Source organism: Terrapene carolina, unplaced genomic scaffold, assembly GCF_002925995.2.
Source record: "Terrapene carolina triunguis isolate 2854851 unplaced genomic scaffold, T_m_triunguis-2.0 Scaffold130, whole genome shotgun sequence".
Classification (NCBI taxonomy): Eukaryota; Metazoa; Chordata; order Testudines; family Emydidae; genus Terrapene; species Terrapene triunguis.
Window position 1 is genome coordinate 20,052,114 of NW_020664481.1, and position 21,772 is coordinate 20,073,885.

Genomic DNA, 21,772 nt, shown 5'->3' on the forward strand with positions numbered 1-21,772 from the left:
CACTGCCTGGCCCCTCCCTCCCAGAGCAAGGCACAGCCCAGCCCTTTCCTTCCCCCCTCCGGGACAGACACAGCCATCCCCTTCCTATTCCTCCCCTCCCAGGGTGTGGGCCATGCCCAGGAACCCACCGGTCCGCCTTCCAGCCCCTCGGCCTGGCACAGCCCTCTTCCTATGGCTACGCTAGGAGCAGTGCTGATGTGCTTGGGAGGAGGAGGACTTCCCCATGATCCCGGCCCTTCTAGGGGGTGAGGAACCTGACTCCCCTTCAGAAACGGGATGCTCTGCTGGGCCCAGGATGAGGGAGGCAGAGTCCCAAGTGCGTTGCTCTGCAGCGCCTCCTAGCCGCTGGTACAGGCTGGACGTTCCCGGCAGGAGAACCCACCTTATGAACCAGGGAAAGGAGCCGGGAAATCAGACCGAGACCCTGAGCATGAAGAGCTGGGCTCCTCCATGAGCAGCATCCCAGACAGGCGGGCAGGGCTCGGGTACCTACCCCTGTGGGAACTGCGACGCTCCGGCCTGCTGCCCTGGTGCATCCACGTGACACACCACAAAGTGCTTGGTGATCTCCTGCATGTCCTCGAAGTTGAAGAACGTGTTGAAGCACAGCTTGTCTGCACACGGTCAAGGGGTAGGAAGGGGTCAGAGTCCAAAGGACAAAGGGGAAAAAAGATCAGAGGCAAAACATCAGCAACCCTTTAATTAGGCATGGAATGATGAAATTTTTAGCAGTAAATGCCGGTAAACCGTCCATTTCACCGTACATGTGCAAACCAATGAAAATATTCCCGTCGATCCTGATAGAAATGTACAGACTGGCAAAGTGAGAAAAATGCTGCCTGCGAACAGGACATTTACACTTGGGATATTTTGACGTGTTACTGTAATGAATTGTCTGACCCCCCCTATTGTTCAGCCCATCCATAATTTCCTGCAACGGTAACAATGCAAATCAAAAAATGTTTAAAAATGCTTAAGAATAAACATCGACACTATCCGTCGAAATGATAAAACCATAAAAATGGCATTCTGCCAAGCCGACATTTAATCAAGATGAAGGCTAAAGAAAACAAACACATGGAGAGACAAACGCCGAGAGACAAATCCTGGCCATCAGCTGCTGCTCTCAATATCTAGCCAGGCTCTGAGGTGCAGAGCAGATGTGGTATCCCAGGTATCTGACTCCTGGATGGGCCTGACTCGCCTTTCACACCTGCCCCACACTAACACTGCTGACATCAAGGGTGTTACTCCTGATTCACACTGGGGTAAACGAGATCAGAATCAGGCCTGTTCTCTTCTCAACATCTCGTGTGGCTTTCCCTGCTATGCTTTACTCACCCATCGCTAGGGGAGACAATGTGGTCTAGTGGTTAGCACACAGGTCTGAGAGTCAGGATTCCTGGTTTCTACTCACTGCTCTGCCACTGACTTCCCATGTGGACTTGGGCAAGTCAGCAAGGCCAACATGTTCAGACTTGGGGGCCAAAAATCAGGCACCTACATAAATGACCTGATTTTCAGAGCGGCCGAGCATCTGCAGAGCTGCATGGCACTGAGAATCAAACCACTCTTCGTGGGGTCTGTCTAGTCATTTGGGTGTCTAATTACAGGCACGCACATTTCAAAACTGGGCCCGTGGCGTGGGATTTTCCAAAGCATCTAAGTGACTTAGGCGCACATGTCCCACCTAAATGCTATTGGGCTGAGCTTGTGCTCCTAACACCCCTGGGCTCTTTCAAAACTCTCATCCCCTAACTGTTGTAAGCCTCACTTACCTGGCCCCTGGGAATGCCCGTCTCACAGGGGCTGGTTAAGCTTGTTCCCATCCCTCCCTCTCTCTGCATGCTGTTCCGCTCCCCCCTCTGCAGTGCTTCCAAGGTGACCTTCCCGCAGCAGCAGCGATCAGGTGACATCCATTCTGCTCCCATCCAGTCCTCCTCCCTCCACACAGCCCCAGCCAGCTTCTGGGAAAGAGCAGGGGCTGCTTTCATACCCAGGCAGGCCTTCGGTGAATGCCCCATCCCGAGGGGAAGCCACCGGGAAGGTCCCAAAGCCCCCATCACTTAGGAACTCTTCCCTCCTCTCACTGTGCCCAGGAGAGCCCAGCCTTGGGCTCCTTGTCACAGCTGAGCAAGGAGGACAGGAGAGACGCCCTTCTCTGGGCAGGGCTCCCTTTGGATCCCATCAATGTTCCCCTCTCAGTTCCAGGGTGAGCGATAGAAGGTCCCTCCTTTGCTCCCAGCTCTCGTCTGTCTGAGGAGAAAGTCTGATTCAAACCAGAGCTGGCTTGCTGTGCCCGGGCCCACAGCTTAGGGTTACCATATTTCAACACTGAAAAAAAGAGGACACTCCATGGGGGCCCTGGCCCTGCCCCAACTCCGCCCCTTCCCCACCCCCGGCCCCACCCCTTCCCCGCCCCCATTCCAACCCCTTCCCCAAAGTCCCTGCCCCAACTCTGCCCCCTCCTCTGAGCACCCTGCATTCCCCCTCCTCCCTCCCGCTCTGATCTTGGTTGGGGGTTGCTAAGTGCTTCCCTGCTCCCCACTCGCCCTGCACCCCCCCACCCCTGCAGCCTCTGTGACCCCTGCTCCCCACTCACCCTGCAGCCCCTGCACCCCTCCCTTGCCCTGCAGCCTCTGTGACCCCTGCTCCCCACTCGCCCCCGCAGCCTCTGCGCCCCCCGCCCCTGCAGCCTCTGCGCCCCCCTGCCCCTGCTCCTCCTCGCCCTGCAGCCTCTGCGCCCCCCACCTGCCCTGCTCCCCCGCTCACCCGGCAGCCTCTGCCTGGCGGGGGCTTCGGAGGCTCAGCGGCGACCGGGGCGGCGCAGGTCCCTGCAGCCCCGGCACACACCATCTCCTTCCTGCCGCCGTCGAGCACGTTCCCCGGCCTGTCCCCGCTGAAACAGCTCCCGCGGCGCTGGGTTCCAAGCCGCGCAGGGCGACGGGGCCGCAGGAAGGGTCCCCCAGTGGCCAGGGGGTCCCCGCCCGCGAGGGAAGCCCAAGCCGCTGGCTGGGCCCGGCCTCCCCGTGGTCAGGCGGGCTTGGCTGGGGCGCGCGGTCCGCCTGGCCTGCGGGGGCAGCAGCGGCCCCTCCGCCGCCTTCTGCGGCTGCGCCCCCCCCTCCCCTCCCCGCCTGAGCTCGCTACAATGTAGCCGGGGTGACTGGGCTGCGTTGCGGACCCGGCGGATCGTGCTGGGGCCGGGCGGACCCTGGCTTATGCCTCATTATTTCCCCGGACATGTCCGGCTTTTTGAAAATTCCCCCTGGACGGGGATTTGAGCACCAAAAAGCCAGACATGTCTGGGGAAATCCGGACGTATGGTAACCCTACCACAGCTGCTTAGGGAGGCCTTGCCAGGCCACAGAACTGAACACAACCCACCAATGCCCCTGAAAACATTCACACCGGGATCCCAGGGGGAAAGAACAAACCTCTGGACTCCTCTAAGCAGCTGGGACGAAGCGGACGGGACGGGCAGCGAACACCACGGCCTCCAGCTCTAGGCCAGTGGTTTGAACATGACCCAGGCTGCCGCGAACCCAAGGCTATTCCGACCTACTGGCTGTTCCACTGCTTTCGGGAGAGGCCAGTCTCAGGCCAGCTCGGTATACTGGGATTGCCATCTCAGCAGCCTGGCCAAGAACCAAATGGGTCATGGAGACTCTCCCACATTCTCCCCAGAGGGTCAGGACTCCACTCCCCAACCCAGTGCTCTTTGCCGGCACTGAATTCACAGCTGACCAACCGTCCAGCTCCCCTCTGGCAACCCAGCAGCATTGGGTGTTGGGCTGGTTCGCATTTGCTGGCTGCCTGCGTCCCACTGTCCTTTCACCCGGCCCATCTGCTGTGCTGGTGTGAGCGCCCCGGGTAGGGGATCGCTTTCGCTGTCAGGCTGCTCACAAGACTGGAGTGGGCGGGGAGGAGAAGGGAAAGAGAGTGTGATGCGCGCATGGGCCCCACAAGCCAAGACACAGGCTGGCAGGGCTGATCTCGACCGGGTCCCTTTGTCTGCCCCCGAATCCCCCACTGCTTGGGCCTGGGAGGGGCAAACGCTTTTAAACACTAGCAGGCTGATTCGGCACAGCCTTGTTCCTCATGTCTCATGGTCACATCAAACCATGTTTGCCAGCTCTGCGCTGTTGTACTGGGCAAAAAACGAGGCAGGCGTATCAGACCTCCCTCCACCTCTCCTCTAACCTCCTCCCTGTTGTAGTCCGCAGGCTGGAGGCAGGCATTGCTTTCTGCAAGCTGTGGGACTGTGTTAGTATGGGAGAAGTACTACTGATTTACACCCATAGAAGTGGTAGCAGAATCGGAACCGTTTCAAACTAGCTGGCACATCCCGTCCCGGAAGGCAGCATTCACCACACTGCAGCCACCAGCAAGTCTAGATAGAAGGGGGCATGGAGGAGTTTAATATCAATATTCACTTGCTTCCAATTAACTGCAGTGTGAAATTCCCTTTGTCAAAGCAGGGCTCTCTCAACAGCCGTTTCATTTAGGATGAACAACAGATTTATTATAAGGTAAGGAAAATGCCATGTGATTACTCAACAGCTGCATGCTGTGGTTTAAACGACCATTTCTACGCCATTCTTAGTTGAATATATTTTGAAGAAGCCAGATGGTGATTTTTAAATATACAAGTGTCTCACATAATCCAATATGAATGTGCTCAGAGATTTTGGATTTTATAATCCTACACAAAACGTCATCTGCCAGTTTGGGATTTGGGCTCCTCTGTACTCGGCCTATCGCAATCACCATGTACTATTTTATTTTAACAGCAACTTTGGAGGGTCTTCACTGTTTAGGAGGCAATAATTCTATCCTGGGTTAATTCTGAAGTAGAGCCGGGCAAGATTTTTCAACCAAAACTTTTTTTCAGCAAAAAAATGCAGATTCAGTGGCACCAAAATGTTTCACAGATTTGTGTTGGATTTGCCGAATGGTTTCAGCTGAACCCCCCCACCCCACCCCCAAAGTGTGGAAAAACCAAAAAGGCTAGTTTCAACATTTTTAAAAACAAAACTTCTTGATTTTTCAGTTCAAGATTTCCCTTAATTAAAAAAAAAAAGTCAAAAATGTTTTAAAAGGGTCAATACTGAAATGTGCAAAACACTTTGTTTGGACAAAATCAAAACTCTCTGACCCCGAAAAAAATGGCTTTCAACTTTCTGATTCGGCAAGCATTTCAAAAAAGTTTGGTTTTGGTTCAACCCGCAACAAAATTTCCCCCCGCCCTGGTTTTTCGAAAGGGCCAGAGAACTGAAAATCTATTAAGCACCCAACCCTACTTTGAAATCCTCAGGGCTCCCTACCCAGATATGATTATTGCTGAGTCATTATTATACTCAGCAAGGCTTACCCTCCCCAGAATGGATGCAACCCTTTGGTGTTGTTACTTTGTTTCACAATGGAATTGGATGGGAAGGGCTTGGATTCTCTCGGAAGGTAAAAAACAGCAGCTGTTGTAGGGACAGGAGCTGTGGCAGGCTGTAGGGATTGCAGCAAAGCTAAAGGACAGGCATGAGAGTCTAAATCAGGGGTAGGCAACCTATGGCACGCGTGCCAAAGGCGGCACGCGAGCTGATTTTCAGTGGCACTCACACTGCCCGGGTCCTGGCCACCCGTCCGGGGGGCTCTGCCTTTTAATGTAATTTTAAATGAAGCTTCTGAAACATTTCAAAAACCTTATTTACTTTACATACAACAATAGTTTAGATCTATATTATAGACTTATAGAAAGAGACCTTCTAAAAATGTTTAAATGTATTACTGGCACGCGAAACCTTAAATTAGAGTGAATAAATGAAGACTCGGCACACCACTTCTGAAAGGTTGCCGACCCCTGGTCTAAATCCTGCAGCCTCTGACCTCACTGGCAAAGCTCCCATGGATGTCAGTGTGAGAGGAGACAATCAATCTGAGCTGAGCTGGCATCCCTGGTGCCAGCTGCAGCTTGGAAGATCTCAGTTACATATTCACAGTTTGAGAAACCACTGTATGGTGCTTATGCAAATCCATGTAATCTAATTGATTAATCACAGCTGCCAATTAGACTACAGCCATTCACATAGTCAGTGGATACTGCTCGATAGCCATACAGTGATGATGCTGGCCCCACTGTAGTCAATGGCAAAACTCCCATTGACTTCAATGGAACCTGGATTTCACACACACTCCAGTATGGGGAATTGCGTTAATACAATTTTGTATCAGGAACTGTGTACTGGAGACAATTCCATCTTGGTGTAATCAAAAATAATCAAGTATCAGAGGGGTAGCCGTGTTAGTCTGGATCTGTAAAAAGTGACAAAGAGTCCTGTGGCACCTTATAGACTAACAGACGTATTGGAGCATAAACTTTCGTGGGTGAATACCCACTTCGTCAGACGCATGCAAAAATAATCAATTCACCAGGAGACGGCGATGGGATAGGAAGGACAAGTTGGTGGGTAGGGGGCTGGATTGGGACTCAAAAGACCATGTCTCAGCCAGACTCTTTGGCTGCGTATATGCTGCAAACCTCCTTCCCCCCCTCCCCCAGCGGCAGCAAGTCTCACAACCCAGATTAACTGACTCAGGTCCTGAGACTCACACTACGGAGCTAAAAATAGCAGTGTAGACGTTCCCACCAGGGTGCTGAAACCGGCGAAGGAGGTGGGTCTCAGAGCCCGGGCTCCAGCCCCAGTGGGAATGTCTATGCTGCTATTTTTAGCCCTATACCGTGAGTGCGAGTCAGTTGACCCAGGCTCAGACTCACTGCCATGGGTTATTTTTGCAGCGTAGACGTACCCTTTGTGTGACCTTAGACAAATCACTTAATAATTATAGCTAGTTCTGATATGGCACTTTTCATCTATAGATCTCAAAGCATTTTACAAAGGAGGTCAGTCTCATTATGCCCATTTCACAGATGGGGAAAGAGAGGCACACACAGGGGAAAGTGACTTGCCCCAAGTCACCCAGCAGGCCAGTGGCAGAGTTGGGAACCCAACCCAGGTCTCCCAACTCCCATTCCAGTGCTTTAACCCCTAGGCAATACCACTGTGACTTGGTCCCTACTCTGCAAAATGGGGATAAAGCCCTTCCTTACCTCACAGGAGTGTTGTGAGAATAAAATCTATTCAGGATTAAGAGGTGCTCAGCTATTGCAGGGCTGAGGACCATATACATACCTAGATAGATAAATAAGTAAAATACATGCTTTCCCTTTCATCCCAGGTGCTTTATGAACATTCACTTGGACTCACAGCTACAGTCTTGGCCCTTTAAAATTCCTCTGTTCAGTTTTTTGAACAGGAACTCAGTGTTATTCAATGGAATTCACCCTTGCACGGCAGGCAGGGCCAGGGTTGAGGGCTGTACAAAATATTTGCAACAAAATCTGAAATCCTCAAAAGTAGACTTGTGCAAAAAAAAAACAAAAAACAAAAAACAGATTTTACAAAACTGTCCCAAATTTTACAAAGCGCCTGGGAAAGGTGGGGGTTTGCTATAAATAAATACAAAGAATTTTCACTCTCAAATTGTTGCTTCCGTTTTAAGGCAAATAGTTAAAGGTTTTTCAAAAGTCACCGTGTCACTTCCGCCAAAATCAGTTTTTCTCATCCAAATATGTGAAATTTTGAAATGTGAAAAACTTCAATTTTGAAAGGAGGGGGGGGAAAGAAACCATTTCAAATAAAAGAAATTTTGGGGCCATAAAATGATCTAGAATGAAAGTGCAAATCATTTCTTCTCAAACATCAAAATAAAAATAACAACACCCTTGCGAGACAAAAATGGGAACAATAATCTTAACTTAAGAACATAAGAATGGCTGTACTGGGTCAGACCAAAGGTCCATCCAGCCCAGTATCCTGTCTGCCGACAGTGGCCAATGCCAGGTGCCCCAGAGGAACTGAACCTAACAGGCAATGATCAAGTGATCTCTCCCCTGCCATCCATCTCCATCCTCTGACAGACAGAGGCTAGGGACACCATTCCTTACCCATCCTGGCTAATAGCCATTAATGGACTTAACCTCCATGAATTTATCCAGTTCTCTTTTAAACCCTGTTATAGTCCTAGCCTTCACAACCTCCTCAGGCAAGGAGTTCCACAAGTTGACTGTGCGCTGTGTGAAGAAGAACTTCCTTTTATTTGTTTTAAACCTGCACCCATGAATGTCATTTGGTGGCCCCTAGTTCTTATATTATGGGAACAAGTAAATAACTTTTCCTTATTCACTTTCTCCACATCACTCATGATTTTACTTCAGGTGGGAAAACTCAGACAGAGAGAGTTAAATGGGCCTTTCCCAGTGCCACACAGAGTCAGTGGCAGAACTGACCCAGAAGTCCTCACTCCCAGTCCCCATCCTCTAACCACTCCATTCTGTTCCGTCCCAGTGCCACTCACAGAACCCATCTGTGCTGGTTCTCGGACCCTAAGCCAAGAATACAGACTGCAGCTTGATTCCAGAGGTGAAATCCTGGGCCCAGTGAAGTCAGTGACAAAACTCCCATTGACTTCACCGACGTTAGGATTTCAACCCAGGTGCAGAATTTCTGGAGGACTTCAGTCGGAAGCCAATTGGGCCACCGGTGGTGACTGTGCCATCACCCATCATCACTGGCTAATAAAGTGCCTGGCTCCAGTTCATCTGGGTTTGCTCTGAGATCAGGGAGGAGTGGCTGTCTCAGACCCACACAGCCAGCAACCCCAACTCTGACAGCAACAGGCAAGGAGCCCCTCAGCTAGACTCTCCAGTCTCTCCTGGACTCGGATTAGTTTCTCCTGCCCTTCTTTTGTAGGTGGCAGCCTGACTCACGGATTGCTTCTAATCCCCCTCACTTTCCGCTTCCACAGAACCTCTCTGCTCTCCGCTGAGGCTGTGCTCAGAAAACCTACATGGTAGCCGCCGGTGGCCAGGATGGAAGGGTGGCACTTACGGTTGAGTCCAACATCATGGTAGGTCAGGATGGCCGGGCGATTTCCCTTTGGGGACCCCCGAATGACCACATGCAGCAGCCCATATGGGGTCTCGATATCATGCTCCTGGAAGAGAGAGAGAAGAGACAGGGTTACATGTCGCTCCTCCCTGGGGTCACCCTATTACCCAGAAAGGAGGAGACCAATAACAAAGTTCTACCGGGCAACGCCTGCCCTCACCAGCTCTCCCACTAGCAGAGCCATGCAAGCCTGGCCATGAATCATGCTGGGATGAAAATAACCAGTGACAGCAATCACTAGAGACACACTCTGCCTGCAACAGATACACACCTGTCACTGACAGCATCACACGTGTGTACGCTGCCGTGCACACAAGTCTTTTCACACACACAGCACACATGTTCACTCTCACGCACTGACACGCAGCACGCTAGCACACTTCTGGTGCCCACTCCGCCAAACAGGTGTACCCTCACACGTATACCAATGCATGTGCTCACACGCACGCTCCTGTCAAGTCTTCCCTCCTACAGACGTTCCCCAAACTGACTCCCATAAATGCTCATAAACTTTGCAACCATTTTCATGGCATTGGAGCCGATCGACACAAATGTCCCCCACATCCTTCCCAAAGATAGAAAAGAGGCGATGGATTTTTAACAGCCACGTCCCAAATCCACCACCTCATCTGCATATGTGACTCACACCCAAATCACCAACTGGAAACACACATGGTCATTTACATGCACAAATACCCAACTGGCGCGAGCAATGGGACAGACAAAGTATCCAAAACCATGCCAGATATCCCCCACTGGCAGGAGGCTCTGGATTATAGCAACACGGATTTGCTTTGCCATTTTGCATTTTTAAAAGGCCAGATGTGGATCTAGAGTAGATTAGACAGGGCTGTCCTGCTGTCTTCCAGACCCAGGAAGGACTTGAAGTATGCCCCAAAGATTAGGAGCCAATGAATTGCCAGACTGGAGCAGACCTGAGGTATCTAGCCTAGTGTTCTGTCTCTGACAGCGGACAGAACCCGATACTTCAGAGGAAGGCGCAAGAATCTTGCAGTGAAGAGATGTGGGATAATCTGCCCTCGCACATTGGTCTCTAATAATTAGAGCCTGAATGAAGCTCTGAAGAACAAGGTTTAAGCCCTTCCACCATGTGTATCATCATTAATTCTGATAACTCTGACTATTCTCGTTATCTATACAACTGTTCAATCCCTTTTTGGAATCTTGCTAAATTCTCGGCCTCAATGACATCCAGTGGCAGTGAGTTCCACAGGCTAATTGTGTGTTGTGTGAAAAAGGACTTCTTTTCATCAGATTTGAATTTGCCACCTTTAATTACACACACACACACACACAGCAATTCCACACAAATCACTGCATTTCACCCGCTCCTCTATTATTTAACTATACGACGCCATCAGGATACAGGGACCGGTCATTCTCATTGACTTAAATAGCAGCAGGCCCATAATATGTATGAAAGAGGCTAACCAAAAATAATCCTTTGCCCTTCTAGGGTCTATTCCAACCAAGGACGCCAAAGCTCTTGAGAAACATTAGGGTGATGTTCGCCCCATGGTGAAGGCTGGCCACAAAACCACCTGAACCATTTAAATCCTACTAAATCCCTACTTAAACCCCCTCTGCACGGGGTGCCTTTCCCCCATTTGTGAATTAAGCTTTACAACACGTCAATGAGGCAATCATCATGATCTCTTTACAGATGGGGAAACTGAGGCTCAGCAAGGGACAGTGACTTGCCCATGGTCACACAGTAAGTCCGTGGCAGCTCCTGGCACCCATAAAATGCACAATCCTTCCTGTAAATGTCAACTTCATTAGGCTCTTATTAGCACAGATTTCTTGACACTCCAGAGAGTAGCGGCAGCTTCACCTAAATTAATCACCTAACTAATTAATCAACCCTCCTTCCTAAACCATCAGAGAGTTAAAGGCATGACAAGGCAGCCTTGGGACACCAATGTCGGTCTCTATGCTGCAGTTCTAGCATTTACCAGAAGCCCTAATGAAATGGGAAGATCCGAAATGGGTACACAGGGAAATGTCGTCCTGCCCCATTAAGCTTCTTGAATTAGCAGCTCAACAGTCGCAGAGAAACAGGGCCCAAATCCTCAGACGGTGGAAATCACCATAGGTTAATTTACATCAGCTGAGAATCCGGCGAAGGGAGGGTCATCACAGCAATGCTGAGACACACACCGAATTGCAGACAAGCAAATCTAGCGCCAATTCACTAGCTTGACAGCAGATACAAGAGATCTGGGAAGATGACAGGGACCGGACTCGGAGTGGTTTTTAGTGACAATAACGGGACAATTGTCCAGACAATTATAGCTGACTCAACCGCATGATATCCACGTGCCTGACAAGTTAAAGACCCCAAAGGGTCTGATGTGACCCAGGAACCTCTTAATGCCAACCGGCAAGCAGCACCAAAGGGGTGCAGAGAGGTTGCCGGGATCTCTTGGGTCGGGTATGTACGTTATAGTTCACCAATAAACGTCACATGACGTGTCAAATGAAAGCCGATGTCACACTGGTCACCAACATTGCCGCGAAACGCACAAACAGAGGCTGTGTAAAGAGTTACGGATGTATACTGAAAATTGTGTTCTTGGAGTGTGTCTGGGGACTGGTCTCCAGCAAAAGTGAAAAGCAGGCTCTCTTTCAGATAAGAAATATTTATCTAGCTGGCTCTTGACGTATAAATTAAGTATTGTATGTTTCACAATGGTTCTCCTCTCACCTGTCTGAACCGACCGGTAATGAAGGATTGTAAGAATTTCAAAGCGAGAAAATTACAAGTAAACACTGCAGGGGGTGGGGGAGAGGGCTTTTCTTGAGGTACACATCCAAGGTTTGCTCTAGAGTATCTGGGGAACAAAGACGACAACCTGTCCTCCTTCTCCTAGCAAGTAAATGGGCAGCGGGTTTTACTTCATGAAAGAGGAGTCTCAACCAGGCATGGCTGAGAATGCTGAAGAGAACTTTGGGTCAATAAATAGACAGGGGAGAACGGGTTAGTTAAGTTTAGGCTCTAGAAAGCATGTTATGATTTTGTTCTGTACGTAACCACTTGTTCCCAATGTTCTTACTCACTATCACGTGAATCTCTGTGCTTCGATGATCAATTTATTCTTGTTTTCGCTATATCTCAGTGCTGTAGGGTTAAGCCAAGTGCTGGTCCTGAGATGTGTTCCTTTGGGAAGAGCAGGCCTGGTAGTTCTGTGAGTGTCCAGTGGATAAGGGGCTGGACTATACAGGGAACACGCGAACACTCAGGGGTTGATGTGTGCCTCTTGCCACCTGCACAGAGACGGAGAGGCCTGCAAAGAGGCTGCTGGTGTCAGGGAGCTGACCCAGAGCAGGCACAGACAAGACTTCCTGTTGCTCAGGGCAGGTGGTGGTGAGGTGCCGCCCAACCCTGGGTAACGCTGGGTAACGTCACAGTCACTCCTTTCCTGCCCCATTGATAGGGATGTTTTTGTTGCTGAGGGAAGGCTGGGCCGTTGCGCTAGGAAGGTGCTATGGGTCGTGATCATTCTAATCTCCACCACTAGGGAGTCCCACGGTGCTGAGCCGGGGGCTGGGACAGCCCTGTTTCCTGCTCCCTCATGTCTCACGCTGGAGGTTGACAGTTCCCTCATTCCAGTGGGAGGTCACGGTGCAGGGTGAGGAGGATCCTAAAGTCATGGCGGACATAGAGGCCTCCGAAGAGGGGAACCAACACTGGGAGATGAGCTGCTCAGATACTATAGTGATGATGAGCACAGAGTTAGGAGAGAGAGAGAGAGGGCGATTACGGGGCCCTTTATCCCTAGGTCACTGGTTCAAACCAGGCCTAAATCAGCCATCACGATCACTCAGGTTTCTGCTGTGGAATGAGCTGGGGAATCTCAGTCGAGCTTAGGTGTCCATCTCACAGACCCCATTGCGCCTGGCACACTGTCTGTCTCAACTGAATGGGCTATGGCGTCCTGTAGCGGGGTGGTTACCCGCTCCTGCCCTGAGGGGTTTAAAACAGCCCTGGAGGAGGGCTGTGGAAGGGCAAGAGGCCTGGGCTGATTGGGAGGAAGCAGGCTCAGCTGGGGCCACGCCCCAATCAGGGCCCAACTGGCCCTATATGAGGCTGGGAACCAGGAACTCAAGTAGAAAGTCTCTCTCTGTGGTCAGAGGGAGAAGGGCCTGGCTGCAGGGAGCTAGAGACAGGGTACTTGAGTGGAGCAGGGCTGGGGAAAGGCTGAGGAGCTGGGGAACTCCAGCCTGGAAAGCCCCAGGCTGCGGCCTAGCAGAAGGCCAAGGGGTACTAGGGGTTGCAGAGGGCAGCCCGGGGTAGGCCAAGGCAGCAGGTCCAAACCCAACCTTGCCAGTGATGAGTAGGCTGATACTGCAGTCTGCCCCAGGGCGTGGGGCTAGACGATGACTGACAGTAGCCTTATACTGAGGCAAGGTGGGGATAGTAGTGTGGGTTCCCTGGGGAGGGGAGACCCTAAGACTGAGGGGTTACTGCCAGGGGGCAGCACCCAGAGAACAGGGCACCGGGTCCGGGAGGGACATGGGGGCCAAGCGACAGTGGGACACCGGCCTGCAGAGGGCGCTCCTGGGTCGAAGAGCTAATTCCCGGAGACGACCAGCAGGAGGCGCCGCAGGGGTGAGTCCCACAACGCTACACGTCTGAAATGCCCTTTCGCATGGAGACTGCCAGACCGGGTCACAGCCGTGCTCAGCTCCACCCACTCCAGCCCTCCTCCCCCTCCCCATCCAGCAGCGGCCACAGCCAGCCGCTCCTGAGGAAGGCACAAGAATCCCCCCAGCAGCAGTTAGGGGCCCACCTGCCCCAGGGAACACGTCTCCCCATTCGCTAGAGGTTGGCTTATGCTCCTGCCTAGCGGTGGTCCCTCTGGGCTGGCATTAAGCTGGTCAGGGCTGCCACTTCCCTTGCCCTTGAAAACTGCCAATCACACCTGCACCATGATCTCCTTGCCAGCCAATCAAAACACTCCATTCCTGCCTATTGGAGGAGGAGGATACTGTAAGCAGCCAATCGCAGACAGCCTCTGTTGTTATTGGCTGGAACAGGCAGGTCTTTCAGCACCTTCCTCCAGCTCCCGCTCCCCCGTCGGTCCCCAGCGCTATAACCAGAGAGGCGGCAGCACTGGCAGGAGGACAGATTCAGTGCAGCCACGCCAAGCCTCTCTGGGTTTTTGGGTCACAGGCACATGTCCGGAAACAACGTCAAGACAGCACGTGCCGGGGCTGCAAACTGGCCATGGCAGGGGTTTGCCCAGAGCGCCTGTCGGGAGGACTGGAAAGCTGCCAGATTCCAGAGCAGGATGCCGGGCTCAGGACATCAATGTTCCCTTTTAACGAAAACTAGGGCAATTAGTGAACCGGATCTGCAGCCAGAATCAGCAAGCACTTTAGTGTTCGAGAAAATCATTCTCACTGGAGACAATGGAGCCTGCTAGGAAGAAAGAATCATTCCTAGCACTGGACGGGGGTGAGTGGGTGGGAGGATGGGACTGGAATCGCACAACACGGACTGTGGGGTTAAAACAGGAAGCTACATCCCAATAAGCCACGATGCTAAAGGATGCAGTGAGCCCTGGCCCCGCTCAATCGCAATCAGCAGGCGCTAGAGACGCTCTAATTCCAGGTTCTCCCTCGGAAAGAGCCCTTGACCCTAATCTGTCTTGCTGTGGAGGGGGAGCCCTTGTCAGACAAAGAGTCACTTGAATGGTTTACAAGCCAGATGACACCCTGAGCTTTTCATACTGCACCATCTGCTGCTCCATCTCCCAGCTCCGCTGCACGGCTGCTGAAATGGCTGAATCCTACTCCTCCCAACAAAGCTGGCCCTTGTCCTTCCCAGGACCGCAGCAGCGAGGGGACAGCGTCCCAGTACATGCCGCTCTGTTCTCCTTCTCCACCCCCTAAGCTGCCTGGCCTCCCGGCTCAGCATTCGTTCCAGTTCCCGGCCCAGTCAGATCCAGGGCACAGACCCAGTTGGGTCTGCTTGCCAGCTCCCACTTGCCCTGTTAGGAGCCGTGTTCCAGCTGCCTGCTCTGATGGGATTGCTTTCTTGACTGGAGTATTGATTCGGGGCAGGGATTAATGGAGGCTTGGCAGTACTGCAGCATGCACCAAAAGGGAGCGGGAGCTCTGAGCTCTGCAATGCGCTGGAACAAACAGGAGGGAGGCAACCAGCCCCAGGATTTTGATCTACGGCGTTCGCTTCTTTAGTTTAGTCCCCAGTAAAGCGCATCAGAGAGGCGCACAATCCGAGGGGTAAACGAGGGTGCATAAGGGAGCTTTGTCCACAGCAGCGGAAAGCGAGGACATCTCTGGCCAAACCTTCATCCGCTGTAACAGAGCTATTCTGCTGCTGTGCCGTCGGACCCATCTTCCCAGGGAACCTGATCTTTTCCATGATGCCTTTCCTTTTTGTAGGGGAGAATGGTGTTAATTCCCCCCACTGCTGAGAACCATCCCCTTGCACAGCTCCAGTGTCTGATTGGTGAACGCCCTCTAGCACCGAGCACTCACATATAATAGGATTAAAGAGGGGACCCAAGCCAACACCCACACCACACCCAGCGTCGGGGGGGGGGGGGGGTCGAAACCTCAGTCCAAATCTGGATCTGGACTTTCCAGTTCTAGTGAGTTGACCTGAAATCTAAGGTCCACTCGGGACTTCGCTGCTGCTGTTGATTTTACAGCTCTGCGCTGACGGGCAGCAGTATAAAACCCTGAGACAGATCAATCAGAAGTCCCCAGACTTCAGGGCTCCCTCTTCCATTCTCAGTGAACCCCCCGTACATTCTCACTCCCATCAGTGAGGGGGTAGGGATGCCACCGTATTAGGCCGAGGGCGTTACATCCCCAGCTTGAGTCCCCCTCTGGGCACCTGCCCGTGATCCCAGCCATGTGGGTATCGCCATGCAGAAGATCCCGACTGCACAGTGCGCCTGGCCGGGTGAGAATCATTGGCTGCATTCCAGGGAACGCAGGCCTGGGCTCCGGGACGGACACGGGGAGCCTTCTTGATGGAGCCAGCCTTTCATTGCTGCTTCAAGTGCGGCCATGCTGCCCAGACCTGCCCTTTGGGGCTCAGAGAGCAACAGTTAAAAAGAATCAGGTTCTGGCGGCTTCCCAGGACTGGTCGAGTCACTCAGCCGGGGTGAGGGGCATTGGGCGCAAGGGGAGGATTTCAACTAATCATTCCACAACATCTCTCTCTCTCTGATCCTTGCTTCCACTCCATGCCCAGTGTTACAGGTCTGCCGCCCCTCTGTCACGAAGCTCTGGGGTGGAGGGGTTTGCTTCTTTTGTCAACAAAGCCTGAGCCTGCTCTTAATCTCAGCCAAGGGGTCACTCCCCACAGCGAGGAGATTTCAACATCTTCAAAGCGGGGGACTGTGTGTTTGTACAGCACCTAGCGCCAGGAGGTTTCAGTCCTGACTTGGACTTCTGGCACTGCCACAGTACTTCAGCACCCGTCGACTTCGACTGGGGTGGTGGGTGTTCAGCACCTCGAAAACTAGGCACCAGAGCAGAGGAAAATTGGGCCCATGGTATTTCTTTGCCCTTGGGTATTTCCCCCCGAAATGTGTATTTTGCCTCACAAAGGAGTCACAAAAGTATCTCCCAAATCAGTGATCTAAGATATATCACATCATTGCCATTCCTTTAAAAGCACAGGGGCCAGGGCTTGCTGGATGTCCTCCCCCCCCCCACGGCCCCCTCCACACCCTCCCTCCCACTCATGGCTGCCATTTTGGATTCACTCTGCCCAAAGTGGCCACGTTCCCATGGTTACTTGGAAGGGAAGAAAAGCTCCACCAGGCCCCGGGTCTTAAAAGCTTATGAGAAATGAGGGTTTCCAGAACGGCAGCTGCAACGGGGCGGGTCACATGTGCGGGGCTGGAAAACGATGCCCAGAGACCCAGGCCTGCTGGTTTAAAGCAGTAGCGCTATGCTTACAGCGGTGTGTTTGCAAAAATCCCCCACCACAAAAACGTGCGGGCCTGATGCTGTCCCCGGGGTGCATGCCCAGCCCCGCAGGAGCAGAGCCACAGACAGTCCCATCCAGCAACTTTCCAAGGGTCCATCTTTCTCAGCCAAATCGCATTCGGCTTATGGAAGGGTTTGCTTTAATTCCAATCGGTTAAATACATAAAAACTAGGAGACGGGAACGTTAATGGGAATTTTGCCACCGAGGCTTAGTGGGAACAGGACAGGGCAGGATGCTTGGGCACCCTTGGCTTGCCACATGGGAGTCTCAGCACCCCAGTGGGTGTGTAGCGTCACACACCAGCGCTACGGTGTGACTTACGGGTCAGAAGGCCTCTCTGGAGATGAGCTTCTGGGCTTTGCTCAGTGTTAGAGAATGGGGACGGGGAGGTGGCATGGACACTTTACCCACTGCTGCTCTCAAGCTGTGACCTCTGACTCAGAGCTTAGCTAGGAGGATGAAGAGGAACAGCAGGAGTATGTATGCAGCACCCAGAACAACGGGGCCCTGATCAGACTAGGACCTCTAGGTGCCACAAAACTTTGTTTGGGGCATTGAGAACACCCCTTCTGCAGCCACCTCTTGGCCCCGCTTCCTTCCACTGTTTTGAGAGCATGTGTGCAATAGTGCACTCCCACATGCAAAACACCTGATCTGTACGCGCAAGCCAGGGCCAGGCACGCAGACGCATCTGCAAGCCAATCCCCTCCTTGCTCAAGCATGTCAGGTGTTTTGCACATGCAGCTTACATGTCCCCTAGCAATACCGGCCTGGATTGCTAGTGTGCTCTCTGCTTGACCTCTCGGCTTTGTGCAGTGCTTTGGCTGGAGAGTCTGCATTTCTCCAATGCACTTCACAGTGACCCTGTGCTTTTCTACCGAGCCCTTTGGCAAGGAGCTCCAAGGACTTTATACGCTCTAATAAGCTACACTTCACGGCTTCCCCCGCCCCCGTTAGGCAAAAAGAATCATTCTCGCTAGGGAAACTGAGGTACACAGAAGTTAAGTGATTTGTCCAAGGTGTTCCAAGAGTTCAGTGGCAGGATTGGCAACAGGATCCAGAAGTCCCGACTCCCAGTCGTCTGCTCTAACCCTGTAAAAAACACTCCCTCTTCAGCTGTTCCTGACAACATTCCAGCTGCAACAAAGAAAAAAACCAACCCCTCAAACGGTTCTCCGGCTGCTTTGTTAACGGGTGGCTTTGGGATGCAGTTTCAGCTCTGACTGGCTCTCAGTGATGTCACCCCCCTGCCTGTGTTCTCAAGGACGTACTCGGGTTAGGGACTGCCCCTTACTTTTGTCCATTTTTTAGAGCTGTGCCTTTCGGACGAGTCCCCTCACCACCCACTTTGCTGGCTTTAATAGAAATACACCCCGGGGGGAGGCTGGCCAGGTGTACCTCTTGCTTTAACGCAAGGGACCCGATCCTGTCCTCCCTGGTGTCCATGCACTCACTGACACTGCATAAGGATAACTCACGGTTGACCTGGACCCAGTGTCTGTCTGGCTAGGAAAGCTCTCTGCCATCACCTTAACCAAACTACTGAGCTCTCTGGTTCAGCCAGTACGTCCCCCTTCCCAGCCGGTCACCTTGGGCTTCGCCTGCTCCTCCTGGCTCTGGGGCAAGGATCACAGCTGGCTTGCCCTCCCCGTGCCAAGGCAGAACGCGTCTCTTCCCAAAGGGGCAGAGGCAGAGGGGAGTTCGGCGTTACACGCACAGCCATCTACACATAGACGGACCATGGCTCTGGAAGGGAGGAAAAGGGGAATCCGAGCCATCAGCCACAGAGGGCGAGATGCTCAGGATCCCTGCTCCAAGGTTGGCCCGTCCTCCAAAGGAGGCTGATCAGCTCCAGCCAGCTGCTCAAGGTCTCAATGGGGCCAGAGGACGGTGCTGAGCCTCCAGCTCATGAGTGCCCCCTGCACACCCCGTCCTGACCACCCGCTTGTCTCTGTCAAAGTGTCATTTGTCCTGAATCCTCTTGACCCCTCCGGGAGGCAAGTACATATCATCCCCACTTCCGTCCCTACTTCCGCTCGGCAATTATATTCCACTTCTCAGCCACAGATCTCCCAGGAGGATCATGATCCCCCCCTTTTACAGACAGGGAAACTGAGGCACAAAGCAGAGAAGGGACTTGTCCAAGGTCACAGAACAGGGCAGAGCAAGGAGTCAAACCCAGGTGTCCTGACACTCAGCTCTGAGACCTACCTGCCAGCCCACCTGTGCCACGCTATCTCTAGCTCGTCACTAAGAGTTAGCACATATGCTAGTAGCACTCATCCCCCACCTTATGGATCGAAAATAGGAAGCTACCGCTGCACCTTCCTCTCCAGCCACGCGGTTCCCTAGCGCCAGACATTTCTACCCCGGCCCGGCTCCTTCCAGCGCAGCGTCAATAGCGCAGAACTTCCCTGCCCCTTTCCCAGCGTCCCCCTGCAGCTTCATGCACGCTCCACCCTGCCTAGCAACACTGCTGCGTACCTGAGCCCAAAGCCCCAGGTCCCCCTGCATCCCCCTGGGCTGAGCAGAAGAGCCCCTTCGCACGCTGCTTCCCTACATGGTCGGGGTGGGGGAGACCGTAGCTCCTCACGAATTAGCCCAACATAGGTGTGCGGATGCTGTTGCGACGGGGAGAGAGACCGAGCCCGGGTGGGCGATATGGGGAGCACCATCCAGGCACTGGCTGTGCAGGGCAAACATCATGGACCATGGGTCTCATCATGGGACGCCACGTATGTTTGCTGGTCACAGGGATGATCCATCACACTGCGGCGGAGCATGTCAAGCCCAGCCCTGCGCATCTCTCCTCTCGCCTCGATGTTCCAGCCTGCACAAGGTTAGCCACGAAACCCGCTCCAGTGCTGAGCCCCTCTCCCCCGCCTGCTGCTCACCCCCCTCCAGCAGCGCCTGTTGTTGTCATTTGCTACTGCAGTCCCTGCAGAGTGGGCTCGGCTTTGATGGCTGCTGATACGCGCAACAAGACATGCAATGCCCTCCGTCGCCCTCCAGCCATCCCGCCCACCTCTCAGGACACAGGCATCCCAGCTGGGAAGGACACAGGCATGGCTCTCCCCGGGATCCCAGGCATGCTTCCCTGCACCGGATCTCTCGAGCCGGAGAAAGACACACATGCCCATCCCTGCTGTAGCTCCTGCATTCATTTTCCTTCCCTCAGGGCTGCAAGGACCAAGGTGACTCTCTGCAGCACCTGAGCCCAGTGGGGACAAAGACGCTGGGGACTGAGCACCCCTGCAATCTGCTTGTGATTGGGGGTGGGGGGAGATGGGGAAATGCACGCGTTAGAAAGCAGACGAGATTTCTTTGGCCCCACTGCCTGTGCTGGCTTGTGAAAGGCAGCCCTGGCTGGTGCAAAGATCCTGTGTGGATCGTGGGTGCTATCGCCTGGGAAAGCCCTGCCTGACACCGGGGAGAGGTGGGGGCTGTACCTACCCCATCCCAGGACTCTGGCATTGTGAGGAGCTTGTCCGGCGCAGATTCCTCAGGGGAGAGAAGGTAGCACTGGTGCCAGTGGCCCACCTCCTGATTCCCCGTCCTGAGTGCAGAGAGCTGACAGGCTGGGTATGAAGTCAGCCTCTCGGCTTTGATTTATAAATCAGCTCCATCCCCTTTATTAGCCCCTCCCATTGCCCCCTTCTCCCTCCACCAGCTCTGGCTTGGGAATTTTTCCTTCTTTTTTATTGCAGGCAGTTGTTGAAATGGAGCCCAGGAGCTTAGCGATTGGCTGCTGAGAAAATTATTCATGCTCCAATTGGCTCAAAATACCCGTTTATGGGGGGGAGGGGGAAACAACATCATTGCAGATCATCACTACGCCCTCCATCTTCCTTGCCATGACAGAGAGACTCACACAAAAGGACATGTGCTAACATGCATGCCCACAGAAACACACAAACACAGAGATGGAAACATGCACAAGCATGTATACAGACCCACATAAAGGGAGGTACATTAACATGCATGCACGCATCAGAATGCCCACAGAGATGCAGATCCACAAGGTCATGAACATGCCTACATGCAAACAGACAAACATGCCCACAGAGACATGAAAAACGTGCTCACGCACAAACCCACACAGGTAAGGACACCCGTGCACTGCTTCTTTAGCACACGGAGCATTTTTAATAGGCCTCTCTCTGTTTGCTGTGACAGTGCAGAGTAGTACCTGCTCTCATCTAAAGCAGTGGCTCTCAACCTTTCCAGACGACTGTACCCCTTTCCGCAGTCTGATTTGTCTTGAGTACCCCCAAGTTTCAACTTACTTAAAAACTACTTGCTTACAAAATCAAACATCAAAATACAAAAGTTTCACAGCCCACTAATACTGAAAAATGGCCGACTTTCTCACTGTTACCATATAAATAGCAAAATAAATCAACTGGAATATAACTATTGTACTTGCATTCCAGTGTATAGTATATAGAGCAGTATAACCAAGTCATCGTCTGTATGAAATGTTAGTTTGGACTGACTTCGCTAGTGCTTTTTACGTAGCCTGTTGTAAAACTAGGCAAATCTCTGGATGAATTGATGTATCCCCTGGAAGACCTCTGCGTACCCCTGCTTAAGACCACTGCTCTAGAGGGACTGGCTCAACCTGCTGAAACATCAGGAGGGCAGAGCTGTTAAAATCCAGTGGATTCAAGTACTTTGCAGGAGTGGAGGTGGGAGGGGGCGGGGGGTAGATCACCAAAAGAAGGGACCAACCAAAGGATCAACCTGGAAAAGAGGCCACAAAATCTAGGATTC

General features: G+C 52.6%; 1 protein-coding gene across 5 annotated transcripts in view; it reads right to left on the minus strand.

Moving 5' to 3' along the window:
• NDRG4 (NDRG family member 4) overlaps positions 1-21,772 on the minus strand; it is a 91,149-nt gene that overhangs the window by 20,528 nt on the left and 48,849 nt on the right. For 4 of the 5 annotated variants that reach the window (XM_026652645.2, XM_026652646.2, XM_026652643.2 and 1 more), the window contains exons 4-5: positions 8,943-9,048; positions 494-614 (exon numbers count right to left, since the gene is read on the minus strand). In XM_026652645.2, coding sequence (XP_026508430.1) covers positions 494-614; positions 8,943-9,048 — 227 coding nt within the window. Of the gene's footprint in view, positions 1-493; positions 615-8,942; positions 9,049-20,452; positions 20,588-21,772 lie in introns of those variants that run through there. The other variant, XM_026652647.2, reaches the window with a different exon arrangement.